Here is a 26,670-nt window from a genome sequence, read left to right on the forward strand (position 1 = left end):
ACACCTTCATACACACACAGACACACACACACACAGAGAGACAGGGAGTGCAGATCAACTCATCAAGTGGAGCGCCGCGGTGCACATACACACTCTCGCGCCTTTTACGGTTATATCTTCCCCTGATACATCGTTTCATAGCCCCCCTTCTCTGCCCGTTTTTTTTTCTCGAGGGGAAAGCAGGGAGAGTTGGTGAGGTTACCGGTGTTGTTGCTCCACGCTGGGGAGGGCCACCCGGGGGGGGGTGTTGGATCGTTGGCTTCTACGTAAGACATTATATTTATACCTCGAACGCATGTACGAACACACGGAGTTCAACATTTATACGTTTGGTGTGTGTGTGTGTGTGTGTATGTGCACATAGACCGGTAGGGATATACTGAGTAGACAAAAAAGGATCTATTGTATTTTTGGTTTGAAACATGCCCATCTCTAGCACGACGGAGATATGCGTGCTGGTGTGGCCATCCTCTCCTGCCATGCAAGTCCTACGCCCGAAAGACTCAATTGTGTGGGTTGTTGGCTGGAATGATCGCAGCCTGTACATCATAGTCACGTGGTTCCTGCGGAACTGCACGTTGTCGGAGGCGAAAGCGGAGCTCCAGCAAATCCAATGCGTCCTCCAAAACAGTAACGAGCACACGCCAGAAATGCCGTACAGAAACCTCACTATCCTCGGCTGTGTGAGACCCAATGGTGTCCCCTTCCGCCTTCACCAGTTCTGTGCCACGGAGAAGGAAGACATCCGTGCCGCACGCAAGGACAGCTATCTCTGGCTGGAGCTGCTGGAGGGCCCCGTTTTAGCGGAGTTGTGGTGCTGCGGCGCGCGTGTGCAGCCGTGCCAGCTGCACGTCGTGCGATGCGATCCGTCTAAGAGACTTTCTATACGCCCCACCATCTTCTCGGCAACGGCGCTTTACGGAGTCTCAGGCGTGCGCCAACTGCGGAAAGGTGTCACGCCGGTGTGCGCGCCGGGAGCGAGCTCGAATCTGGAAGGCATTCTTCTTCCGCAGGTCATGCGGAAGGAAGCCGAGCCACGGGTACTCGAGCGTCATCACCAGAGCCGACTCAATCTGAGCCAGGTGAGCGACTCCGCCGCGCCGGTTGCCGAAGATAGCTTCTTCTTTGACCGTGACACCACAGACCGCTCGATGGCGTTGCACGACAAGCAGCGGGGAATGGTCTTCAACTCCAACCTGAGTTTCGGCTTTAGGGCTAGCGGCTCTTTCTCACAGGAGACCTCCTCCACCCACGAGTGGCAGCAAAACAGCTCCCTGCGAAACCGACCGCTAACCGCACCAGAGGAAAACCTTTTGCTGTCAGAGAAAGACGGCAGCCTGACGGGTATGCTAAGTGTCATGGCAACGCTAAGTGACTCAGAAGTAGATCAACTTGATGGCAGCGATCGGAGGGGGCGGCGGCAGTCGTCGTTGTGGTACGAGAGGTTCCTTGCACGGAATTCATTGACCACACCACTGAGCGTGGCTCCGCCACCCCTGGCGGGTGTTCCGCCCCGCCTCGACTTCACCTCGACGACAGACAGGGGAGAAATGAGCATATTTTTGGCGATGATGCGTGCCAGTCGAGATATGCGCCGCGTCATGGAGAACGAGCAGCACTCTCACAAGTACATCAAAGAGGGCACTGCTGTGCCGTTGACGGGGGCGCTCAAACACGCTGTCGCTTTTGTCTCCACCTATGTCGTGGGTTATTTGAAACTTTTGCGCTTTAGCAAGACAGCAGAGGTGCTGCTCTACCGCACCTCTGAATTCGCACACTTCCTGTGCGCGGTGAGCTTTGCCAGCGAATCCTGCGGCCTCCATCCGGTTCTGCCGCACAAAGTCTCGCCCTCTATCAATCACCGATATGTCTGCATATTTGGCTATCTCTCGCGCTGCGCGATCGACTTGGTGCTGGGGGTGCTCGTGTTCCTGTGCGTCTCAGCGTGGGGGCCCTCTCTCTATGCTACCTCACAGTACCTGGCGCGCCACTACTTGTATGAGGTACACGCTGCGTACATGGACTGGTTCGACGGCTACCCGGCTGGACTAAAGGTCAACGAAGACCTAAACATGGCCCTTTGCTTCTTTGCCAAGTGCGTGTTGGAAGTGTGGGATTCCTTGCTGAGGTGGTCTCCTGCCACGCTACCGAGTCTCATATCTTTCCAAACGGCCTCAGCCGTGGTAAGAGAGGGCTTAGGTGACACAGCAGCAGCCCTCGGCACCGCAGCGCTGTCGCCAACGGACTCCATTCCAATCTCCACAGATCCGTCTCAACCCGTGTACGAGTGGATTGGCATGACCTTTAATCTGCGCATCCTCTGTCTTTTAGGATGTAGCACTGCCGCCGCCTTCGTCTCGGATATCACGGGGCTCGTCTCTCTACACCTGCGCTTCCTCTACCACGCTATCGCACTACCATACCGCTTTGCACGCGTCCTGATGATTAACCTCTTCCGCCAGTTCTACGGTGTCAAGTACAATCCCCTACGCCGGCGCTACGACAGCTATCACTTTCAAGTGGATCAGATGCTGGCTGCAACGTTTCTCTTTGTCATCATCACATTTTTGTTTCCAACGCTGGCTGTGTACTACCTGTACTTCTCGTTTGTGTTGGCGACGATTTGGTGTGTCGAGACGTGCCTTGTATCCATCGCCTACCTTTCGTTGCACGTGCCGGTCTACCCAATAGTCTACTGGATGTATGCGCGGCATCGACTAAGTGGTGGAGTGGCGCTGTCAAACCCTGTCATTACCAGTGTGCATTACTTTCTCGGACGTGACGGCCGCCAAGGTCGCGACCGGGAGGAGCTCGCCTCCCACACAGTCGAGGTAACCGTAGAGTCACTGCCGCTGCCGCTCTCCACTATGCTGACGGATTTCTTTGTTGTTGTGGACATCATCATGGCGCGTTTATGGCCTGCAAAGGTAGTCTCATTGGTGCTACGCGGCCGGATGGAGTACACACCGAATATGACCGACGTGCTGGGACCCCATCTGTTGACAAACTGCGTGTCGCCACGGTGCACTTTGTGTATGCCCCAGCCTGAGAAGGACGCGGCCAAGAAGGGCAAAGCGACGCATTGAAGAACGCGGAACACATACACCCCACACCCACACACACACACACACGTGTCTGTGTGGCGAATGCGCGACATCAGAGACGGCAGAGGGGGGAGAAATACCGAAGATAACACGACTCTCTTCCCTCTCCCCAGCACAATGATGGAAGTGTCTCACCTCTAACAGGGGGATTCTTTTTTTTTTCGCGTGTTTCGACATCTGTTTCCGTATGCGGGCGGTTTCCTGGATGTACCGCCATCCTCCACTTTTGGAATACAGGTTTCTCTCAGCACCTTCTCAGTGTAGTGCGCCCGCCACCTTAACCTAACTCAAAAAAAAAGAGAGAAAAACACAAAGGAACGACATGGCCGCGTGGGGATGCGCTCCGTTCACCCAGAGAGTAACCGCGAGTGTGCTTACGGTGTGCCGTGAATAAAATGCCTCTCCCCCATTCACCTTGACTGCACTCTTATGAGACCTCATCTTGCGATGTATTTCTCCTCTCCGTCCGTGTATCACGAGCAGGGTCGTGATCAGCCATCCTGCACGCCTGAAAGTGTCCCAGCCGCTCACCACTAAGTTGACATCAGTTTCATATGTGATGACTTCCTTTATTGGGGCTTCTCCAAGCATTTAGCCCCCCCCCCCCGAACCCTCTGTGTGCGAATTACTTTATCCCTCTGTCGGAGTCTGTATTATCATCCCCCTCACGGTGTATTTTTGGTGTATGCATGTATGTGTGTGTGTGTGTGTGCGTGTATGCGTTCAGGTAAAGGGGGGGTGGGGGAGGGGGCAACACGTTGGTTAATATCGGGCAGGGCGTTGTTGTACCGTTCTTGATCCGGTGTCGCCGAGTAGTCCGAGTATCTGTAACTGCTATGGAAGCTCGCCAAATCACACACACACACACACACACACTCGCACACACACGTGTGTTGCATCATAGATCCCCGATTCTCCGGGGCTGCCTTCCCCCCTCCTTCGCCCCCGCCTCCTTCATTTGCTTCTGCGTCGCGTTCTCTGGGAGAAGTACAGCTGCACTACAAGACACCCCGGCGTGCGAGACGGAAAGGCGTCGGTGGGCACGTCCGTGTGTGTCGGCACAGTACAGGATAGCACGGTTGATACTTCTTCCCCTTCTCTGCCCTTGTACGCCCTCCTCCCCCCCCCCTACTCTCTACTGGCCCTTTTTTTGAAAATACGCACGTGCCACACATCACACATCTGCACGTCAACGTAAACACACTATTCCTCGTGACACCTCATTTTGTTTGCCGCCAGATTTGTGCATTTCCTGCTCCACTATAACTTTTGTCGCAGTGGTTTGTTCGGCTTTTTTTTCTTGGCTGACTTAGCCCCCACAACACACACTGCATTACGTCGACCTCACTTCCCCCTCCTCCCCCCCCCCACACACACACCGCATTTTCCTCCTTGTCTTTTGTTTTGCCGCCGGCCCCCTCACCCTCTTCTCTTTTGTCCCTGCTCTCTGTTCATCATCCCCTTTCTCTCCCCTTCCCGCTCGTAGGGATATCAACGCCCCCCTCTACGTTGAGTGTGAGTACGAGGGCACTCGTCACCTTTCTCTCTGTTCATCATCCCCACATCTTTTTATTTTTTCTTATTTCCCCCCCTCCTTTCCCCTCGTCATACCTCCCTCCTCCTCCTCCCCGTCCCCCTTCCCTCCCCTCCCCTCCCCTCCTCCCCCTCCCCGAACGGCAGACAATTATCAGACCTTTTCTTTCCGCTCTTCATACACGTAAAAAAAAAATCTGCGTGTTTTGGTTGAGAGCGACCGTCTCTCTCTCAAAAAAAAAACTCTTCTACAGTCCTGCCTCCCTCTGTACGCCTCACTCTCCCTTTCAGGCTCTTGCGCAGGGAAAGGGGGGGGGGGAGGCACGATACGCTATTTGATGAGAGGCTCGCTGCACTGCAACTGCTCATAAGAGAAGGCTCCGCACAATGGCGCAATCCGCGTACTCAGCGTCACGCGAGGGAAGTCATTCCCACCCCCGTAGCGGTGGCCCCCCATCGATCCCCATGCTACCGGAACAGATGATCGGCAGCTACGTCATTCACGAGACCATCGGTCGTGGCAGCTTCGGTAAGGTGAAGAAGGGGCGGCACGTGCACACTGGCGAGTACGTGGCTATTAAGATCCTCAACCGTCAAAAACTCAAATCCGCCAACATGGACAAGAAGATCTACCGTGAGATCGAAATCCTACAACTGTTCTCTCACCCGAACATCTGCCGTCTTTACGAGGTCATCTCCACACCGACCGACATGTACCTCATCATGGAGTACGTGGAGGGCGGAGAGCTGTACGACTACATTGTACAAAAAGGTCGGGTTCGGGAAAGTGAAGCGCGCTACATCTTTCAGCAGATTGTGTGTGCCATCGAATACTGCCACCACTTCCGCGTCGTGCATCGAGACCTGAAGCCAGAAAATATTCTTCTTGGAACTGGGCTGCAGGTGAAGCTGATTGACTTTGGCCTTTCGAACATCACAAAGGACGGCGAATTCCTTGCAACCTCGTGTGGGTCGCCGAACTACGCCGCGCCGGAGGTTATTTCAGGCAAGCTTTACTTTGGACCCGAGGTGGATGTGTGGTCGTGTGGTGTCATCCTCTACGCGCTACTCTGCGGGTGCCTGCCTTTTGACGAAGACAGCATTCCACTCCTTTTCGCCAAGATCAGGAAGGGCAAGTACCCCATTCCGGCCAACATGCAAGCGGGGCCGCGGGAGCTCATTCAGCAGATCCTCATCGTCGACCCACTTGTACGGCTGACTGTCCCACAAATTCGTGACAACTCCTGGTTCAACCAGCGCTTGCCAATGCGACTGTCATACAACGAGTCGATCTTCAGTGTGAAGGAGGACCGCATTGTATCGGTGCTGGTCAGTGAGACCGCAAAGCGTCTTGGGGTGCGGGAGAGGGATGTGCGCAAAGAACTGGAGCATGGATCTGGAGCCGCATTCGTCGCCTACAACATTCTGCTAGACGCACGCCGCCGTCGCGAAATCGCAGCCGAGGTGCGGGAGCTCGGCATGTCTGGCGATGAGTCCCGCGGGGTGGGCCACGTCATCGGCGCCCAGCAAACCACGTTTCAGCCCAAGGCGATGGAGCGGGAACTCAACATGGGCCTAATGCTGACGCAAAGCCCTGCCATGGTGGTTTTGCTCGATGAGGACGACGCAACAAGAAATAAGTGCGCCTACAATCGAGGCTCGTTTGTCCCCGCCTCCGTCGCAACCTCCGGCGACACAGCGAAGGTGAGCGATACGAACCTCAGTGACGTCAGCGGAAACGGCGGCGTAGGAGGACCGCCAGCTGTCGGCTCCTTCCGCATTACCTCCAAGGTCCGCTCCGGATCTCTGATCGGATCCGCTAACATAGGCTCTCCCTCGTACACTCCCGGCAGCCTCCGCGGTACTTCAGCGATCACGGCTAATAGCAGCAGCTATCGGCGCTCTGGCATGCAGACCTGCACCGGCGGAACCGCCGCTTCGCAACTGGGGGCGAATCTCAGCGACCAGCCGCGTGTCGGATCCGTGGCTCGAAAACACGCGATGTATACCGTCGAGGAGGAGCAGTTCATTGTAGAGAACAACTACGGCTGGCGCATTGGTCTCATGACAGACTGGCGCGCAGAGCAAGCGCTTTCCGCCATCTATAGTGTCCTGCGCTCCTTCAAGATGCAATGGAAGGTCGTCTCGCCCTTCCGTCTCTTGGCTCGCTCAACGGCGGAGACGTGGAGTGTGGTTGCGGAGGCGACTCGAAGTCCCAAGGCATCTATGGAGCCATTTATGCCCAATCGCTACTCCGCTGGGTCTTCAGCCCCGATCCGCATTGCCGGCAGCGGCGGCGCCCCGGCAAGCGGTAGCAGTGATGATCACGAGGGCGACGACATCGCCGGTAGGACATATCGCAACGAGGAATCCTTTCACTCGTACAGAAACCGGCCACGCCGACCAGGCCCTGCAGGTCGCAGCTTCGGGAGTCCATCAGGTGGTGGCATCAACACAAGCCGGAGCCCGGTAACGCGCGTCAACTACTTCGGTGACCTCCAAGGCGGGGATGAAGAGGCCACGGTGTCCGCTGGAGGCACGCCGCCGGTGGCGGCACCATCAGCGCATGTGACCGCGGGCGAATTTGCGTCGACATCTTCGCCATGTGCCCCCCGAGGCGCAGTTCTGCCAGCGACGACTCGTACCACCACTGCCGCCGCTGCGGAGACGGTTCCACCGCCGGCAAACCCTGTTGTTCTTTCCCTCTACTTCTTCCGCATTCATGAGAGGCACGACAAGGGTTATCTGGTCGATTTCAAAGTGGTGCGCAATGCCATGATCAGCGTGGATTTAGTGCTTCTCCTGTCTGACGCATTGGTCAGATTGGTGGGCTGAGGGAACCAGGGAAAAATACAGACAAGCGGCTGGAAAGGGGGGGGAGGTGGAGTTGATGTCTAGGATATATGGGGGTGTGTCTGTGCGTGTATGTGCTTCTCAGCATTTACAACACTCGCTCGTAGGAATGGCATTCAAAATATAAAGAGAAGGCGGGGGAGGGAGGGAGGGGAAAGGGGGGGAGGCAGCGGGACAAGACCCAGCTAAACGCTGTCCGTGTTGTTCTACACACGGGAAACAGACACTTGGCCTCTATGGGCTTCTCCACCCACCCCACCCCTACCCCGTCTCTTTCCGCCTCTACTCCTCAGCAATACGCAACAGGCATCCTCGAAATCGACTTCATCACAGCATGGGGACGCGGTCAACAGCAACCTGTAAAGGGTAGACCTTCATTATATAACACCCATGCTTGTTCTGCACCCCGTTCCTCTGTGCGTCTGTTTTGCATTCCCCTCTTCCACCACCACTACCGACCTTGGTGCAGTAGCGTTAACCCTCAATCAGCGTCCCCACCCCCGTCTCTCTACACGTCCCCTGCAAAGGAGTTGTTGGTCGCTGTGTATTTTTTTTTTTTGAGAGTGGAATGTGCGCCTTTCTGGCCCCCCCTCCCCTCCTCCTCCTCCTCCTCCTCCTCCTCCTCGTGCACCCTCAGTGGCGCTTTCCTTGTTTATGTCTCGTGTCCCCTTCTCCCCACCCTGTGCGCTTTCTCCGCGTCTTCAACCTACCTTCATCGCTTTTCTCTTCTCAAGGGCCTGCATAGCCGACGGTTTCCAGGGCGGGGAGACTGGGAATTTTTTTAAAAAAGAAAGGCGGGAACAGAAGTCCCCTCGACCCTTTTGGGGACGGACGTGGCTTACGAAGCTCTCGTGTGTGGTGTGTGTCGTCTTCATTTTCCTCTGTTTTTTTTTATAGTTTATTCATCGGTGCTGTCCTGCAGAAAAAAAAACGGTAGAAAGACTGGATGAAGTCAAAAGGAGGTGTGTATGTGTGTGTGTGTGTGTGTGTGTGTGTGTGTGTGTACTGGTCTATGCAGGTACTTTGTGTGCGCGCCTGCTCCATCCTCCCCCGGGGCCCCCCCCTTTGTCTGATATGTTTCTTCTTCCAAACATGATGTGAGCGATAGGGCTGTGAAGACCTCATAGACGCGCCTGATGTTTGTTCTTGGGTATGTACTCCAGTGGTGTGGCGCTTTTCTCTGTGCACTAGAGCTGCGACTCGTTTCCGCCTGTTCTTCTCGCTCTCCGCCTGCATTTGCTGCGCAGCTCCGGGGCATGCGCACGTCTGTGGGTGTGTGTGTGTATTTTGGTGGACGGTATCGATGCGTATGTGTGTGTTCACGCATTTGTGTGCATCTCTGCTGCCAGCCAAGATTGAATGAGGGAAGAGAATAGCATTCACTGCGGAAGTAGGGTGAGAGTGGACACGACGACAAGTGGCTACAGTGGGGAGGGGGAAGGATGAGCATTGCAGTAGGACAGGCTGTCGATCAGACCTACCTACACGGCACAGGAAGGTAAGCGCCCTTTTGGGCTATGTGTATGCGTTGCGTTTTCTTTTTCTTCTTTCGATTCACCTGTTTGAGATGTCACTGTTGCGGCAGCATGTGTAGCGCGTGCATAGGCGTTGCCGCGACTGCAAGTAGTGAACCGGCCGAACAAGACACCTCCCTGCTCTCCGACTCGCTTGCTGTTAGTCATTCCCGAGAAGGGGGTGAAAGGGGGAGAAGAAAATAGTGCCAGCAACGCAAGCCGATGTGGAGACTGATAATTGTGACGCCACCAAATGAGCAGGCGGATAAACGTTACGCGTCGATCTTCAGTGCAGTGCAACCAAACAAACCTCAAGTTGATGCCCCCCCCTCCCCCTCCCTCCCTTACCATGTGTACGTGCGGACTTCCATGTGTATCTGCTAGCATCACGTGTTTTTTCCCTCTGGCGCTGGTCTGCAAACGCATATAGCATCCTCCCCCCACCCACCCACCCACCCTACCCTCTCATTTGTTTGTCGCTTTTTTTTTATCTCACTCTTTCACCGAACGCTCTCATTGGTGCCCTCTTCACTGTGCACTCAGAAGTTTTGCCTGCCACCGAGTCGAAAAGGGTGCACTCAGTAGTGTGGTGGATACACACACACACACACACACACACACACACACACACACACACACACACGGTCGCCAACGCTGGGCGAGCATTTGAAGACACCAGCACGGCACGACTCACTCTCCGTTGAGTTGACGGTCCCTAGTCCCCCCCCTCCCTCCTTCCATTGTGCTACTCCCCATTTCGTCATGTGGTGTGGGGGTAGCATGCGGCGCACATTAGCGCTACACAAGCAAGGTGGCTCGCGGGAGCCAAAAATGGGCCGACTTCTCTACGGCAAGCGCAAGAACCTCGTTCATCATACCAGTGAAGCCAAGCCGTCTCTCACGACCGTTCTCGCGCAGACGCCGACGGAGCGGCTGCCGGCGGCCGTGAAGCGCGCCCTGCACCTGAACGAGCTGAACCGAGAACAAATCATCGTTCTTTTCAAGCAGCACCGCGCGCTGCACCGGCTTGACCGCACCGAGGCAGTCGTCCAAGCGCTTCGCAGTGCCAAGCAGCCCCTGACATCACAGCACTATTGCGTACTCATGGCACACGCGAATGATGAGCGACAAACCCACAAAGCGCTGCAGTTTTGGAAAGATGCCGTCTCGGAGGGAAAGGCGAATGAACGCCTTCATGGCGCCCTCCTTTCTACCTACCGAAACGCCGGCAACTGGAGGGCGGCGATGCAGCACTGCGAAAGCCTGTGGCAGGATGAGCAGGTCCTGGACGCCCTCGCTCTCCACGCTGTCATGAACGCGTGCCGCCGCTACGGGCCCTGGCAGATGGGCCTGAAGGTATTTTCCGACGCCGTCCAACACGGCACGAAGCCGAACAGTGTCGTATACCTCGAGCTCCTTCGCATTATCGCACAGTCGAAGATGTCAGAGAGGTGGACGTACAGTCTGGCGATTTTGCGCGCACTCGAGACAAGTGTGGAGACGACAGCGGGCCACTATAACGCGGTCCTTGCCACCATGGGGGGCCAAAATTGGGAAAAGGGTATCGAACTCTTCCACACCATGCAGAAACGCAACGTGCAGCCCAGCACCGAAACTCTCAGTACAGTGCAGCAGCTCCATCCGCATAGCGTGGCCCACTGCATCCGCTGTGTCGCAGAGGCACACGCCCTTGGTATGCCAGTAACAGACACCATGTACCGCAATGTACTAGTCAACCTATTCCGAATGCAGCTGAACCATGAGGCCACACAGTTTTCTGAGCGCGAGTACAAGCTGGACTCTGTCGATGCTAGCAACCCCCTGACACACACGCTTGCCCTGAGCGTCGCCATGCTGGATGCACTGCTTTCCCACCCTCGTCCCCACGACGCCCTGCTCGTGTACGAGTCCTTCCAGGACAAGATCGGAGACGTTGTGGCAGCCGCGACACAGCAACTCGGGACAAGCGGGTCGCTGGACCAGCGCTGGCTAGTTCAAGGACGGGTTGCGGTGGTCGATCACAACGTGCTGCTTTCGACAACCTTCGAATCCCTTACTCATCACTACGACTCCGTCTTTATCCCGTTCGCGTCTGTGCGCTTGTTGGCCAGGCGCCTCCGCGAGGATGGCAACTCCCTGCACGGACGTCATATAAAGACAACTCTGCGACGCATTGGGCTGCTGCTGAGGCGCGAGGAGTGGCGCATGCTGCGTGTGCTCCCATACACGCACCAGCTTCTTGCACATACATACCTTTGCGAAGGTGGTCCCTCAAGTCCTGAGGCACTGAAGGCACTGCGTGCGGAGGCAGAGAACCAGAATCTTCTGGTGGAAGGCCCACCGAATCCGAAGGCAGCTGCGAACGCGGCTTCCGCCTACGGCCAGGCACTTCTGGACCGTCTATGCCCTCCTGTAAAGGCCACTGAAATGGCCGATGCTAGTGGTGTCGCTACTGAAAGGGAGCACGGGCAAGATGTCCCAGCGGCAGACCTCGTGATACGCCACGGAGGTGGAAGCACTCTCTATCCAGTCGGCTCCTCACTGGCCTCTCAGGAAGCTTCGTCTGCCGTGACCGCATCCTTTCCGTCGGTGCTACACTCCCCTCACCGCATCACCTCCGTGGAGCGCGTCACGGCAGCCGCCGCCATGCTGAAGTCTCTTAATCCCGATACGGAAGTGCACGTCCTCTCAACCAACACCTCGCAACTCGCGGCCGTGCGGCATTGGAATGCTGTGCGCGTCGGTGTTCCTCTTGTTGCGGTGTCCTACCCCAACCAACTCAGGCAGCTGGCCCCGCCTGCATCGCTGCTCGGAGTAAGCGCCGTCGTTCCTGCAAAAGTTGCGCGTGGTGTCAGCGGCCGAAACCCGAAACGGTAAGAAAAGGGGAGGGGCGTGTCCCCGCCCCCGCCTTGCATGGCTTTTGTAATACTACAGCTTTTCACAGTGGTGATAACACTGTGCACATAACTTGCGCGGTCCACACCGGCGAAGAAGGCTTGTTTGTGATTTACACACACATGCGCACACTGAAAAAAAAAGAGAGACCGCAATGGTGCGCACGAAAGCCGCCCTAACCCATCACACGTATCCATGCTTATATGCACGCGTGCATAGGCGACCTCAGGGAACAGTGAAGAGGTGTGCATGTGTATATCGTACACACTTTCGGGTGTTTGTTGTTGGGGGGGGGGGGGGCACCGTCTTGATATCCGCGAAAGCGTGCCTTTTTGACGCATAGACGACCGCCTCGCACACATCACTCCTTCATGTAGGGCTCCCAATCGCCCCCCTCCCCCCTTATCGTCAAATTGCGCGCCCGGATGCGCTTCTGTGTCGATGGAGAACGTAATCACTACAGTCTTCCCTTCCCCACCTTAAACGCTGCTTCGATGACTTCGCTCTCTTGTCAAATGATCCTCTCCTGCTCTTACTCTCCGTCTGTCTGTGTCACTCTGTTCGTTGTTGTTTTGGCTACCAGCCCTTCACGACAGGTGACCGCTTGGTGCGTGCACCCCGTTTGCCAGCGCGGTGCATAACCACGGCCCACATCAAACAGCAAGCACACTGACGCTTCATACACATCTGTATAAATAACTATATATATACTAGTGTAACGTCTGTTTGTCTGTGTGTGTGTGTATCTCCGTCATGGCTAAGAACGCTGCTGGTGCAACGCTCTGTGACTACCCACAGACATTCTCGGCTGAGCTTGTCCGTCATTGCGAGAAGGGATGCATACCGCCGGAAGTGTTTGTTGACGCGCGCTCGTTGCTCAACGCTGAGAAACGCCGCCGTTATGTCCGTATCAACCCGAGGTCTGAGAAACGAGTACTCAATGCTGGGGCAGAGGCCGGGCTGCGGCTGGAAACACACTCAGGGTCAGCGCTGATAGGCCCCAGCAATCTCCTGTCTCCTGAAGAGTGGAAGGCAGCCAACATGCTGCAATCTACGATGCGCACGGGAGCCCAAACAACACCAATGGCTAGCGCAGGTGAAGCTATCGCACCTCCAACAGGAAATTATGGTGGCTGCGACACTTCCCTTCGCGCAAATATGCTACGCATAGGCCTCGCTGCACTCACAGGCCTTCCATTGGAGTCTGTCGAGCCGGTGGGGTGGCTGCCTTATGGCGTGTTCTCCCTTCCATGGTCGTACTCCATGGGTCGCAACCCTCTCTTTCTCGACGGGACGCTCCTGGCGATGGACGCAGCGTCGATAGCGGCGGTGGTGGCTCTGCATCCGCGCCGGGGGGATCGCGTCTTGGACCTCTGCTGCGCTCCTGGTATGAAGATGGGACTTCTGGCAGACGCAGTGACAGGAAGCGACACCTGCTCACATCCGTCCACGGCGTCGCCGTCGCTGACAAGTGGTCTTGTTGTTGGCGTAGATTTAAGTCTCTCACGTCTTTATAGGACACGATCCACATTAAAGAAACAGCAGCAGCAGCAGGAACCGCAGGAGCAGCAACAAGACAGCACTGACAGTCAGCCACCGCTGCCAGTGTGCCTGTTCGCCGGTGATGGGTGCCACTTCTCCATGAGAAGCGCAGCGTTGGCGCTCGATCTCAGCGGAGCCCCAGTGAATACGGGAACGGGGCTTACGACAGTGGAAAGGCGACGTCTTCGCCCTCAGAGCGACATGGCAGCCAAAGCCGCAGGACGGAAACGAAGTCGTCTAGTTTTGGAGGCCACCACATCCTCGGGGTCCCACGAAAGGCGCTCCAGTCCGCCGCCGTCAGTGGTTTACGCCTCCGCACAAACACGAGCTGTCGTGGCGGCGTGGTTACAGGAAAAGACGCGCAGTTCTGCGGTGACTGACCCAGCCACCACACCACCTCCTCCGCTGGAGCCGCTGCTGTTTGACCGAGTTCTTGTGGATGCGGAATGCTCGCACGATGGATCTGTCGCCCACATGCAGCTTATTGAGCAGCCTGTGAATGCCACTGCTGCAAAGAGCGTTTTCTCACCTGGTGCGCGTGCGACATCCTCGGCTGCATCGGCCGCCTGGAAAAGCGGTTTCTTTGACAATACGTATCGTATGCATCGCATGAATCTCAGTGGTGCGACGAGTGTGGTAGAATCGCCCACAGACGAGGGGGCAACATTGCTATCTTCAAAGCCTGCTACACGTCGTCCCCGTGCTGGCAGCGATGACAGCGACAAGGGAGATGACTCCCCTTTATCATCTGCTTCACTCTTTGCCCTCCAGTCGCAGCTCCTGGACAATGGCTATCGTCAGCTTCGACCTGGCGGGACACTCGTGTACTCTACCTGCTCCTACTCGTACTTGCAAAACGAGTATGTCGTGCGGCAATTTCTAGAGCGTGTGAACGGTGTAGCTGATGAAGCGGGGGAGGGTGACTCGCCCAACAGTTGTGCGGGCAACGACATCCCAGGAAAAGTCACTGCTGTGTTGGTGCCAGCCTTCTCCTATGAACACGAAGCTGACGAGACGAAGATTTCTCGTATTTTCGACGAAGACGACGATGACAGTGTCGCTCCTTGCGTGCGGATCGACAGCGAGGAGAAGCGCCGTGATCTGCAGCGACTCCTCGACTCACACGCCTTCGACTACGGCACAGTGCAGAACGGGCACGACAGTTGGTCCCCCTGCCCGGAGGGCTCTCTCCGCACCACCGCCTCCACCGCCTCGGCGAGCGAGCACGCAGTCGTTGGGAGCCGCTTCTGGCCTCGCATCTTTCAGTCAAGTTTCATCTACGTGGCAAAGATATGGAAGAAACCAGAGGTCACTGTGTCGACTGGGCGTGGGTCTGTCGATGTGGCCAGTGGCGAGTAGCGTATGCGTCTTTGCAAGGTGATTGATGCGACGTAGTGATCACTGGATCACCGTAAATATATGACCTCCACAAGAGCACCATTACACATGTCAAACCAATGCGGTCGCCTGAGCGTGGGTCCGGAGGTGAGCCCATCCTGTTGAATGTGGGCGCTACTTCGAGATGCCGTTTGTTTCTTTCTTTCCTTAAAAGGAGCACTTTTTTGATCCATGCCCGCTTTCACTTCTGAAGGCAATCTCCCCCCCCCCCTCTCTTGTATATTCCCAGTCCTACCACTGTTGCCCCTTCTCACGTCAGTCTCCACGGTGCGGTTCAGCACCTCACACACACACCACACACACCACACACAGCCACACATCGCCCGTCAACTAGAACGTGCATGTGATGCCGATCCCTCGCATCACAGCCTCCTGTGCTGCCGTGCCGCGGCGTTTCCTGGGGCCATTCGCATTGTCTTCCCTGAACAGCAGCGCAACACTCGCACACTCCGCTCGACTTGTGTGCACCGCAGTGCCCAGTCGACACAAACTCTCGTCACACCTGCTGACCGGTGCGTGTGCGAAAAACGCTGTCGAGGCGTGCACAGCTCCCAGCGCCAACAACAGCAGCAGCAGCAGTGAAGATCACAGTGCCGGCAGTAGTCCAAAGCGAAGCGAAGAGGCTGTGACCGGGTTACGACTCTCGAAAAGGAGATGTAATGTGCACCTCTTCTCTAAGTCTACACACGAGCTTACTGCCACGCAGTCAACACACTTTATGCATATGAGAAAATTGCTTCAGCGTCTACCTGGCCTTCCACAACTGGCGACCGACGCCGTCGCCGTGGAAGTGGCCTCCAGGGCTGCTGAGGCATCTCGCCCGTTGTCCCGAGCAAAAGAAGGTGCCCCACAGCTTCTCCAGGCGTCGACCCCCTCGAAAAACGGGCACGCACTTCGTAGTGAGTTGGTTGTTGTGAGTCGTGTGATCGCCGTTGCCGACCCCAATGCTTCTCCTGAGGAAGAGACCTACGCCACCTCCCGCGATGAGGTCTTCACAGGAGTCAACCATGCATTTCACAAGCGGGTCAACTCCGCCGGAGCGACGCTGCGAGGTATCTTGAAGGGCTGTGCTGAGCAGAATGCACTCGGCGCGGCTGCTGCCAGTGGTTGCATCTACGCCGACGTCACCGACGTGTTTCTCTTGGGTGCTCGGATTTTGCCGGCGACATTTTATCGAGCACCTAAATTACACAACAAAAACTCTGCGCCGGCATCGGCCACATGCAGTTCTTGTGGAACAGGCTGTGTCTACTCAGCCCCAGTCGCAGCGCAGGCGGTTGCGATCTTTCCCTGCCCGGAGTGCTGGCGCCATTTGTGCCATGTTGCGAATGCGCGCTGTCGGCAAGAGAGACCGCCGCTCCGCTTGTTTGTCTACTCCACATCGCCGGTTGTCACTTTGAATCTTTTCGCCGTGGCTCAGGAGCGAATGAAGACGATGGTGGCACCGATGGATGTCTGCATTGTGTCGGGATAAGCCGCAGCTGCCCGTTTTTTTTTTTTTTGGTTCCTGGACTCCATAACGGGTGTGCCCCGTGACACAAGTTTGACCCATTCCCACGAGGTATCCACAGGTCTGCAGATTTCAAACTCGACCTTTTATGCGCGCGTGTGTGTGTATGTGTGTGTGTGGAGGACATGATCGATGCCGATGCGACAAGACACCCGGTACCGCTGTGCGAGCTCGCGGAATTAAAACACGGCTGCTTGGGAACTAAAGCCAACCGCTACAGCACAACTCCTGTCATTGCAATCGACATGCCCGGCGTGATCCTACAGAGTATTGTGGTGTCACGCATCCCGTTTAATGCGGTGAGTGTGTCCTCACATCTACGCGTCGTGGTCTCCTCTCTGTCGTGCTCATCACCGCCTGCACCACATTCCATTGAAGTTTTCACTCCCCCCCCCCTTTTTTTGGAGATGAGAGGATAAAAACATATTTTTATCAAATGAGCACCACCGCCTCCGGTCTGACACTCAAGACACACACGCACACACACACACACACACGCACAGACAGAGACGTGTGTCACATTTTTCAAAAGGCTGTGTCACCGAAAGACCTGGTGCTCTTAATGAACAGTGCGCCTTTCGGAATGTCACAACAATTTACTAGCTGGGGGCTAGTCCTGGACGGCGATGTGCGTGGAGATGCGGGCAATAGTGACGGCTACAGTGCGACACAGCGACGAAGCCTCCGATGGGCACCGCGACTACCTGCTCGAGCCATTTCTGTGGCCTCTACCGCTGCCACATCCATCATCCGTGAAGCAAATGGCAGCAGGAACGGTGACTTTGCTTCTTGCAGTGGTGCCGCTCTGGACGACTGGGAACGATCTGCTGTGGATCTGTACAGGGAAATTCGCCGCCACCGAATCGAGGGCCCACAGCCCATGCGCAGCAGCGCAAAGCTCGCAGGTAGCGCGGATGCAGAGCACAGTCGGGATGCCTCAGAGTACGCCCCACAGTCCCAGCTGGCTGCGTTGATGGGTACGGCCTTTCCTCAACTGCTCGGTGGACCGTTGGCGTCCAGAGAACTTGGGGGCCTAAAATCCCCATCTGACAATCCGGCAGGTTCGTCCCCTTCATCCTTGTTGCAGTCCTCTCCATTGTTGCTGCAGTACTTTCTCTCAGTTGGGTACCCGCTGCGCCTCACTTGTAATGCAAAGACCCCTGGCACTTCCTATTGGGCTGCTCTTCTCACCGCTGCACAGGAGACAGTCGCGTGGTTTGAGGGCAGCGGCGTGGCGGCGGAGGGGGGGGCGCCGAGTAGAATCATCGCGCCCGTACAGTGCTTTGGCGTTCACCTTCTTCCTGATGTTGTGCAGCAGATGGTCGCGGCGCACCGGATGATGCCGATGACGGCGGCGGCGTGGCTGCTGCGCGTCTACGTTGGTCTTCTGGCGCCACAGGAGGCAAAGGAGTATGTCACGCAGGGCGCAATAGCGGCAGACCACGGCTTCGAGAGCGGTCCGCCCGATCTCGAGATGCCGCCTGCGTTTTGCATGGAAGGCATCTGGCGCTGGGCCAACACTCTGTGCGATGCGGTTTATCAGTTGCAGACCAGCACTCGAGTCGCTATAGAGAAAGAATACGACGACGGGGATAGGCCTCCTTCCGATGCGATCGACAAGAACAACAGTAACGAGGGTGTGGCAGCTGCATCGCGGCAAGCACTCCAGTCGTCTGCAGGCGAGCGTTGCAGCGACGATGTTGAGTGGGGGCTTTTCGCTCGTACTGTCCTCCAGCAAACTACGGCACTGCTCTTGCGCGGCTGCTTCCGCACAGTAACAGTCGACCCACATGATGCATCGAAAAGCCTCTCGAGTGCAGGGGCACGGGAGGAAAAACTCGTTGGGGACAAACCGGAGGAGGCCCCCGTGGGCAAGCAGTCATACTCGCCACTGACATCGGCGGTCTTGATGCCACCCGCGCCCACAACTCGCGTTGCTCTCGAAGGTTTAGCGTGTTTCGCGCTCCGCCTCCGACTTCACGAGCAGTTCCCCAGACTCGGCAAGCTGCGGCACGATACCAGAGGCACACATACTGGCGCCGCTGCCGCTAACGATGAAGAAACTGCTCAAGTGATGATTGCTGAGCACTGGGACCCGCACGCACAGCTGGCGGTGAGACAACTACCGCACCTCCCTCTGCACTACCACCATCTTGTGCCCATCATAGACTTTGTGCTCACCGGTTGAGTATGTCTGAGCCACCCCACACAGCAACACAGGGGGGAGGGGGAGGGAGGGAGGGAGGGGGGGGGGGCTATCGAGTGATACTGTTTCCCCCGAAGGCGAGGGGAGATGCATTTGGCTGTCGCCTTTCCTTGTATTACCGCTCTCTTTGCATCTGGCCCTCAAAGTGACATCTCGCAGTCGCCTCTCTCTCCTGATTGGGGTGTAACACATTTCTGGGGACTCACCCACCCACCCCTGCTCTCGTAAGGTTCTCTGCTAATTCGTCTCTCTTGATTTTCCTGCTGCTCTTTATCACCACGACTCGGTGCGACCAGTCCTGAATGCGGCGTGTCTCGCCCAACACACGTGCGCCCGACCACAACGCAGATGAGGCAAACCAGTTGTTGGAAACAGAAAGAATCCATGCATCCATCGCTGAGTAGTGAAACTGCTTCTCTTTGCCGTTCGCGACACTCGTGCAGCCCATGTGCCGTGTTTCTACACAACCCCCCCCCCCCCACACACACGTGAAGTTGTGCGTCTTATTAGACCTGCCCAGACGTCTCGTGGCGCCTGTCCCTGCTTTGTTTCTCTTTTCCTTTTTCTCTCCTGCGTCTGCTGTCACGTTTCGCTGTGTGCTGCACGGGTTTGCACGCTGCATGTTCTGTCGCCACCCACATGTCCTCTCCCTATTCTTCCTCGCCTCGCCTCGCCTCCCCCCCCCTCCAAACACACACACTCTCTTGACGCGGTACGTATGTCATCGGATAAGTCTTCGTAAGTATGTAAACGACACCGCGCGCTCCTTTGCCTGGTCATCGCTGTTCTGTGTAGCAGCTGAGGGGTGAGAAGAAAGGAGATACACGCAGAGACAAACAAGGGGGCAACAGGAGGGTTTAAGCACCATATCACAGCTGTGCCGCACATCCGTTGCAAGCCACACTGTACCGGTATGCTACAGAACACGAAGACATCCACACAGGCCTGCCTATTCTAAAAGGGGGACACACCGCTCTCTTTCTTCCCCCACTCATTCAAGCGCCAATCTGTTGGCCTCTGCGCGTAGGTTTCGTGGGCCATATCGTGTGTGTGTGTGTGTGTCTTTGGCTGCTTCCGAGTTTTTCCCGTATTCTCCTCTTTTTTTCTCTGCTGCCACCCCTATCCCATCCCCCTTTTCGTGTGGAGGGGCAGGAGGGCTTGCTTTACCTCTTGAAGCTAACCAGTGCACAGTCCTTGCTCTTACTCCGAGGCCGCTGCAACAGTCATCCCACGATCGTTTTTTAATCTGCAGCCGTTTCCTTTTTTTTTTGGCTGGCGGCCTTCTATTGGCTGTGGGTCACCCTTGCAATGGAAGCATTGACGAGATGCCCTCGACATGGCAGGTCCCCCGCAGGGACAGTGGCGGCCACGGAGAGAGCGAGTCAGGCGAGTACTGCACGGCTTCTGGGCCGAAGCAATGAGCTTCTTCATGCGAGCCGGGCCTTCTCGGCGTGGGCGGCCGCCACCCAAGAGCGCAAGCTGCAGACGCACTTGAAGCGGTGCTCCACGATGTTGAAGCGCAACTCTCTTCGCCTGGAATACACTCGGTATTTCATGCGGTGGCTTGCATTCACCCAATCGAACACCTCCGAGGCTGTGCGATCTGCCATACGATTGCGTCAAGACGTGCCTCTGAGGTCGAAGGCGGACTTTCTCGCACTGGCACGCCGGTACTTTGCCAAGTGGCGTGCTAGTCTGCGTGAGCGCAAGCAGCGCACCGTCACCAACGTGGGACTGCTGGTGGTGCGAAACCAGGAGCGGCTGTGCAGTCGCACACTCCTCAAGTGGTGTCGTTTTCAGGCCATGAAGAGGACAGAGCGGCACGCCGCCGAGATGGCCGAGCGGGAGGAGGTCATTCTGGCGCTCCAGCGAAAAGGGCTGAAGGCCGTGCATGAGGCCGAGGATTTGCGTAATGAACTCGACGCCGCACTTCAACAACTGGCACGACTGCGGTGTGACTTGGAAATCAGCCGCGACGACTTGGCTGGGTCAGCGCCGCAGCGTCAAACGGAAGTCAACGAGCTGCGTGAGGCGATGCAGGCTGCAATCGAGGTGCTGGAGGGGCCGTCAAGCCTGCGTCTGCGCTTGCTGCGCAGGTGGGGCACCGTGGCAGCGGACTCTCACAGCGTCTCTGATACTTTAGTGCCACAGACACCCACGCTGCTCTCTCGCCCATCGTGCGGAAAACCGCCGGATAGCGCCCGTCAGTCGAAAGACACCGCAGAGGCTCTCCTGTCTGTCGTGAATGACACACTCGCATCCCTTGCGTTGGCAGCTCAAATCACCACGCCGCCCGCGTCGCTTAATTTGTGTGTTGCGCAACTGGGCGAACGCCTCACCGAAGAGGCAAGGGAAGTCTCTGTCATTAAGGCGCAGCGTGATGAGTTGGTCTCAGCAGCTGAAGCCACACGTGCTACTCTGGCAGCGGCAGCTCCGCAGCTGCGAGTGGGCCTTACAGTCGATTCCGACTGGGAGTCAAGCCGAGAGCTGTCACTGACACCATCGCGCACGGAGGTCGAGCCTAACACGCTCAGCCTGCGGTCTGCGCGCCGCACCACTGGCGGCACTCGGCGCACGGGTGCCCTGATCGTAACATTCGGGGACCGCTTCTCCTCAGAGGCCCCAGTTGTGAGCGGGACGACAGCGCCAACGATTAGCTGCTCAGCCTCACCACCGGAGGTGACCTTAAGCAATATTGAAGAACTGCCGCGGCTACTCGTGGAGGAAGCCAAGGCCCTAGCAGAGTCGATTAAGGCGGCGCATCAGGATAACAGGCGGTACGCGGATGAGGTGAAAGACTTGCAGGATGCTGCGCTCCGCGCCATTGATGTACTCGGTGGCTGCGGCGCCGCAAACGCGAATCTCATCGCGGAGTCGCAGGAGTCGACTGAAGCTCGCATCATTCGCTCAAGCAACATCGCCACCTCTCTGCGCAACCTCTGCGAGGACATGTTCGCTGTGCTTGTTCAGACATCGCTGTGGTCTGGCAAAGGCGCGTCGGATAGAGTGAGCGAGGCACTGGAGCGGCTGTGGCACCGAAGCCAAGATTTGGAGGCCTCCCAGGCTGACAACCTGCAGCAGCTTGAGGAATACACGACAGTTGTGCGCACCTCAGCAGCCATCCTGCGCTCCCCCTCGGCTACACCGCCGTCAACCATGAGCCGGAGGACTGCGGCTCTGTTGGCGCGAAGACAACACAGTACGCCATCGAACAAAGCTGTGGCTACGCCTGAGCAAGTAGATTTAGCACGCCACAGCGCCGAGCACCTCGCGTCCAAGGGCGACCACACGCCCACTCAACTGATAGAGCTGTGCCTCCAGGCTCAGCAGCAAGCAATAGCGGAGAACAGGAACCACCGCTGCATACCCACAGTCATGCCGTACACATCCGACCCCGCAGTGGGGGGAGCTGAGGGGTCACGCAGCGGCCCTGCGGACCCTCCTACCACAAAGGTGGTGGCCACACCCTTAACGACGGCGGCGACGGTTGTCACGGATACGCTTGGCAAATCGGATGAGGCTCCCAGCCCATCACTCCTCGACGCCCTACTGCATGCATCGACGCAGGTGCGCCGCCTTGAAAATGAGCTCGCACAGTCTACGCAGGAACTTGCAGACGCGAAAGCTAGAGAAGAAGCTCAGAGAAGCAACCACGAGGCAAAGCTGCGCCAGCTTCAAGCGGAGCTGAGCGAGGTGGGGGTGCACGGCAAGTCTAGTTGTGAGGCGTACAAAAAGCAAGCGGGTGGTCTGGAGAAGGCTCTCTCTGCATCAACAACACCAGAGAGTGATGAGGTTCAGAAGCGTTTCTGCGCCCAGCTAACGATCGCAGAGGCGCAGAGGATTTCAAACGAACCGGCCATCATCAAACAGCAGGAGGAACTCATCCAGGCTCGTGCAGCGCTGAACAAAGCCGTCGAGGCGAAGAAGCAGATGCAAGCAGAGCTAAGGAAATCGGAGGCACGAAGCGAAGCCAGTGAGCAAACCTTCAAGAAACAGCTCGATAGCCTTGACAAGAGCTGCAGCGCTGCCGAGGCCGAATGGCAGCAGCAGGTGAAGGCGCTACAGCACGAATCAGCGAGGAGCGCGGAGAACTGCAAAACACTCGAGAATACACTCCGTGAGCTGGAAGAAGACAATCAAAGAAAGAATGCAACGTTGCAAACACAGACGGAAGCACGCGAAGTGGAGAGGCGCGAGCACGCAGAGGCACTGCGAAAGTCGCACGACGAAGTGAGGGGCCTGCGCGAGCAGTTGTTAGACGTCGAAGAAGCGAACCGCAGAAACAACGCCGTTGGTGTGTTTCTGCGCGATGTATTGCGAGACTGCTTGGCGCGTCTCCATCACTTGACGCGGCGTGTAGCTGCGGTGGCGTCACAGCGACCGCCGCCAGAGTCGCTTATGGCTGGGCAGTCACAGGAAAGGTCACCACCAGCACTAACCCTTGACAGCGACCCGTTCCAGTACGTGGAGTACGTGTTGAGACTGTACGGCAGGGATTCTATTGGGAAGAGGCTGGTGCAGACGCACCTGCGTGAGGACGTGTCATTGCATGGATTGCGGACATTCGGCATGGATGGGAGGGTGGCTGGGGTATCAACTGGCGCAGAGCCGGTTGCAACACCCGCCGACCGCATCGTCAGCTTAGTCGATGCCGATCCATCGACGTGGGAAGTTGTGGCGGAGCTGCACAATCGTCTGGTTCTGCTCTATGACGTCATTGCCCACGCGGACGAGAAGGCGGAGGAGAATCGTGTGCGCATTAGCGAGCTTGTGGGGGAGAAGGAAAAAATGACGGCAGATATGTTGGCGGCACTGGCTGAACTGAAACCGTGGTCCTCCGTTGCGGCAGATGCTGTTCACGGAGAGCACCATTCGGCCCGGCGTTCAACTGCAAACGCCACCACGTCGCTCCCTGAAAACCTCGCCTTGCGCACCTCCTGTGCTGAAATGGCGCAGGCACTGGAGGAGATCGAGAAGGGCGCAGCTCTCATGCCACTGTTGGAGATGCGCTTTCCCGGGTCGATGTCCCGTCGCGCAGGCAGTAGCGATTCACCACTCCACATGGCTGGTGTGAACGCGGCTGGAACAAAGCGGTTGCTGTCACTTGTCGCAGATGTTCAGAACATGGCACACTGCCTGCAACACCTCTCAGAGTCTGTCGTCCACGGCATCTTCGCCCTGGGCGGGATGACGGATGAGATCGATGTCAGTGGGACGAGTGGTATGGTGCACTCAGACAAGGCGAGCTCGCTCACGGAAGCCGGGACGACAGAATGCAGCGCAGCCATTCCGCTCATGCGGACTGGGGTGCGATCCGGGTCTAAAGACCATAGCGGGCTCGCAGCCCGTCTGGAGGCGATATGCAAAGACACCGGCACATCCGTGCAGGAGGTACGGCGGCTTCTGTGCGCCGAGAATGGCGGCAGCGGTGCCTTTTTCGAAAACTCGGCGCAGAGAGGGGACGGCAGGCCAGTGAAACTCAGCGACATGCTACCGGCCATTGTCGCCAAGATGTACGAGCTTCAAGAAGTGAAACGAGAGTCAGAGCAAATCCCGACCGGGCTGAGCCGGGCCCTCCATGACGACGACGACGACGACTCCTGCACCTCCACCTCCTCGATGCAGCGCTCGCTGAAACCGAAGCAAAAACCGCTCCCTGTCTTCCAGCGCACCCCGGAGGCGGGCCTCCGCCTCATGCAGCAGCAAAGAAAAGGTCCTAAGAAGAAGACCTTGCGGCGCCATGGAAACCTCGCGAGTGTACTCAGGGACACCCAAAATACGCTGAGGATGCGCATTAGCGACATGCAAAACCTGCGCCTTGTGTGTAGATCGACCCTGGAAGTTCTGGAGGGCAGCTTTGTCAAAGGCGAATACGCAAAGCCGCCCCCCACGAACGGAGAGTCGCTGGAGGCCTTGCTGAAGACGCAGATCGAAGATCTGAGGCAGGCGCTGCCAGAGACGGAGGAGGCTCTAGCGGGCTGCTGCAGCAGTCTGCTCAACGTTACAATCAGCACGCGGCTGCATCTGCTGTCTGGCGCCGTTCGCTCTCTTCGACTGCAGTGCGACTCGCTGAAGGAGGAACTCGCGCGCCGCGGTCGGCAAAGCAACATTTTGCTGAACGACTTCAAAGAGGAGGTCAGGGTGCTTCGCACGGAGATCGCTCGTCGAGAGGAAGAGCAGGAATACCTCGAAAGGAAAAGGACTACTGAATCCGACGAGCTCAATGCCCTGAGGCGCAATGCAGCCGAGCTGGCACCGCTGCAGCGTGAGCGTGACGCGCTGTGCGACGCGCTCGCGCAAGCCTTGCGGGGTTTGCCTGGCACGCCGTGCCGGAGCATTTCCCTTGCCGGGATGCACCAGAACCTCCTCGCCTCCTTGAAAGTGGAGCATGGAAAGTCACTGGCGGCATACGTGGAGGCTGCCCTTCGGAGCGCCTATGCACCTCAGAAACGCCTCCACGAAATCCTTCGGGGCTTTCTCCACGAAGTGCGCGGTGCCATGAAAGCGCTGCGCGCGCAGGTGGCACACGGCTGGCAACTCTACGGCCAACATGTGGCAAGCGCCGTGGCACAGCAACTCGAGGAGATGACGGAGGTGCTGACGACCGAGAACGACATGTTGCGTCCTCGCGCTATTGAGCGAGAGCAGCTGAAGCGCGATAAGGCTCAGTTGGAAGCCGCGCTGGCAGACGCGATGGCTCGCCTGGAAAACGCTGAGGATGAGAACACGCAGTTGCGAAGGGCAGTGCGGGACGCGCAGGTGGCACAGGCGCTCGCCAACCTCGACGACGACGACTCAGACAACACTAAAAAGAACCAGGTATTTGGAAACGTCTTGGGTGCTCCCCTGGCCGATTGGGAGCGGCGCATGATCGACGGCGCGACGGAGCTTACGATGAGCGCAGTAGACTCAATGAGTGGGACTGTCATGTCTGCTGCTTCCGTCTCCGTTGTGGAGGAGACGCTCCACATCTATTCGGGTGTACGACGCAGTTTGAAGGGGATGGAGTCGGCTTACGCGGCAGCACGTGGCAAGGACGAGCGCTACATCCAAAAAGTGGCGGCGGGATGGCTGCAGGAGTTGGATAAGCTCTCGCAATCCGCTGACCATCTTTGGATGCGTCTGCCCGTACTCCGTCGTGTTACATATCAGTGACGAGAATGAAAAAAACGGAAAAACTAAAAGAGAAGAGAAACAAAAAAAAGGGGCAACGGGAAATCCCCCAGGCCTCGGCTGGGCGCATCCTGTCAGTGCGCTTGGTTATGTGTATATACATATATATATATGCGCACATGGTTTGTGTATGTGATATCATAGCGTTGCAAAGAAGAAACAGTCATGCATAAAAAAAGAAAAGAGAAAGAGATCGAATCTTTTCCAGGTGTCGTTGCGCCTCTGCTCTTCTGTTTGTTTGTTTTTTTTCCTCTGAAGAGCGCCCCGTCACAGTGTGCAAGTGTAGGATCGCTGAACAGTGTTTTTTTTTCGACTGCACGTATTTCAGTGGTGTTCTTTGAACTTTCCCAAGCGTCTTCTCCGCATACGGCAGAATAGATTGGAGGGTAGAGCATCTCCTTTGCGTTGACCTCCCCCCCCCTCCCCTTCACTATGATTGATCAACCTCTGCGCGCGAGCACAAGGGGCAACAAATAATCATAAATATGTGTAGTTTATGCGGGCCGTTGACGTAGTCGGGGAAGTGCGCCCCCGGCCCAGGGGGGGGGGGAGTGTGTACGGCACTGTGGTCTACTCTCCTCCAGCGCGTCTTATTTGCTGTGCCCATGTTTGCCGCGCACACCACCACTACACCCCCCCCCTCCTTCTTGTTCTACACTCCCACAAATGATAAAAGAAGGCCCCCCCCCCCCAACGTCGCTTTTTTCCCCTGAGTCCCGTACGCGCCGTTGCCTCGCCATGATGGCCTCACTAGATGACTCTGCACGATCTCTTAAATCCCTCCCCTTTTTTTTTAATCGCTTCGTTGCTCCAAAGGTTAGTCTTGCAAGCCCACAACAAGGGCAGTCGTCATATCACCGCAGCCAGTCTCACGGCACCTCTTCTCTTTTCCTCCTCATCTTTTCTTCTCCCACTTATACATAACCCAAGGTGCGTAGCGTC

The 26,670-nt window shown here is 56.9% G+C and overlaps 7 protein-coding genes across 7 annotated transcripts; all 7 read left to right on the plus strand.

Moving 5' to 3' along the window:
• Positions 1-422: 422 nt before the first annotated feature.
• JKF63_00471 (uncharacterized protein) lies at positions 423-3,086 on the plus strand (the record flags this gene model as incomplete). The annotated part of the gene is made up of 1 exon (XM_067896522.1): positions 423-3,086. The coding sequence occupies one exon, from the start codon at positions 423-425 to the stop codon at positions 3,084-3,086; it is 2,664 nt and encodes an 887-aa protein (XP_067752679.1).
• A 1,938-nt stretch (positions 3,087-5,024) lies between these two features.
• On the plus strand, positions 5,025-7,472 carry JKF63_00472 (uncharacterized protein; the record flags this gene model as incomplete). The annotated part of the gene is made up of 1 exon (XM_067896523.1): positions 5,025-7,472. The coding sequence occupies one exon, from the start codon at positions 5,025-5,027 to the stop codon at positions 7,470-7,472; it is 2,448 nt and encodes an 815-aa protein (XP_067752680.1).
• A 2,294-nt stretch (positions 7,473-9,766) lies between these two features.
• JKF63_00473 (uncharacterized protein) lies at positions 9,767-11,881 on the plus strand (the record flags this gene model as incomplete). The annotated part of the gene is made up of 1 exon (XM_067896524.1): positions 9,767-11,881. The coding sequence occupies one exon, from the start codon at positions 9,767-9,769 to the stop codon at positions 11,879-11,881; it is 2,115 nt and encodes a 704-aa protein (XP_067752681.1).
• Positions 11,882-12,652: 771 nt separating this feature from the next.
• Positions 12,653-14,800, plus strand: JKF63_00474 (uncharacterized protein; the record flags this gene model as incomplete). The annotated part of the gene is made up of 1 exon (XM_067896525.1): positions 12,653-14,800. The coding sequence occupies one exon, from the start codon at positions 12,653-12,655 to the stop codon at positions 14,798-14,800; it is 2,148 nt and encodes a 715-aa protein (XP_067752682.1).
• A 385-nt stretch (positions 14,801-15,185) lies between these two features.
• On the plus strand, positions 15,186-16,313 carry JKF63_00475 (uncharacterized protein; the record flags this gene model as incomplete). The annotated part of the gene is made up of 1 exon (XM_067896526.1): positions 15,186-16,313. The coding sequence occupies one exon, from the start codon at positions 15,186-15,188 to the stop codon at positions 16,311-16,313; it is 1,128 nt and encodes a 375-aa protein (XP_067752683.1).
• A 598-nt stretch (positions 16,314-16,911) lies between these two features.
• JKF63_00476 (uncharacterized protein) lies at positions 16,912-18,537 on the plus strand (the record flags this gene model as incomplete). Its single annotated transcript, XM_067896527.1, has 1 exon — positions 16,912-18,537. The coding sequence occupies one exon, from the start codon at positions 16,912-16,914 to the stop codon at positions 18,535-18,537; it is 1,626 nt and encodes a 541-aa protein (XP_067752684.1).
• A 1,527-nt stretch (positions 18,538-20,064) lies between these two features.
• Positions 20,065-25,710, plus strand: JKF63_00477 (uncharacterized protein; the record flags this gene model as incomplete). Its single annotated transcript, XM_067896528.1, has 1 exon — positions 20,065-25,710. The coding sequence occupies one exon, from the start codon at positions 20,065-20,067 to the stop codon at positions 25,708-25,710; it is 5,646 nt and encodes a 1,881-aa protein (XP_067752685.1).
• Between the last annotated feature and the right edge of the window lie 960 nt (positions 25,711-26,670).

This window comes from Porcisia hertigi, chromosome 36 (genome assembly GCF_017918235.1).
Source record: "Porcisia hertigi strain C119 chromosome 36, whole genome shotgun sequence".
NCBI lineage: Eukaryota > Euglenozoa > Kinetoplastea > Trypanosomatida > Trypanosomatidae > Porcisia > Porcisia hertigi.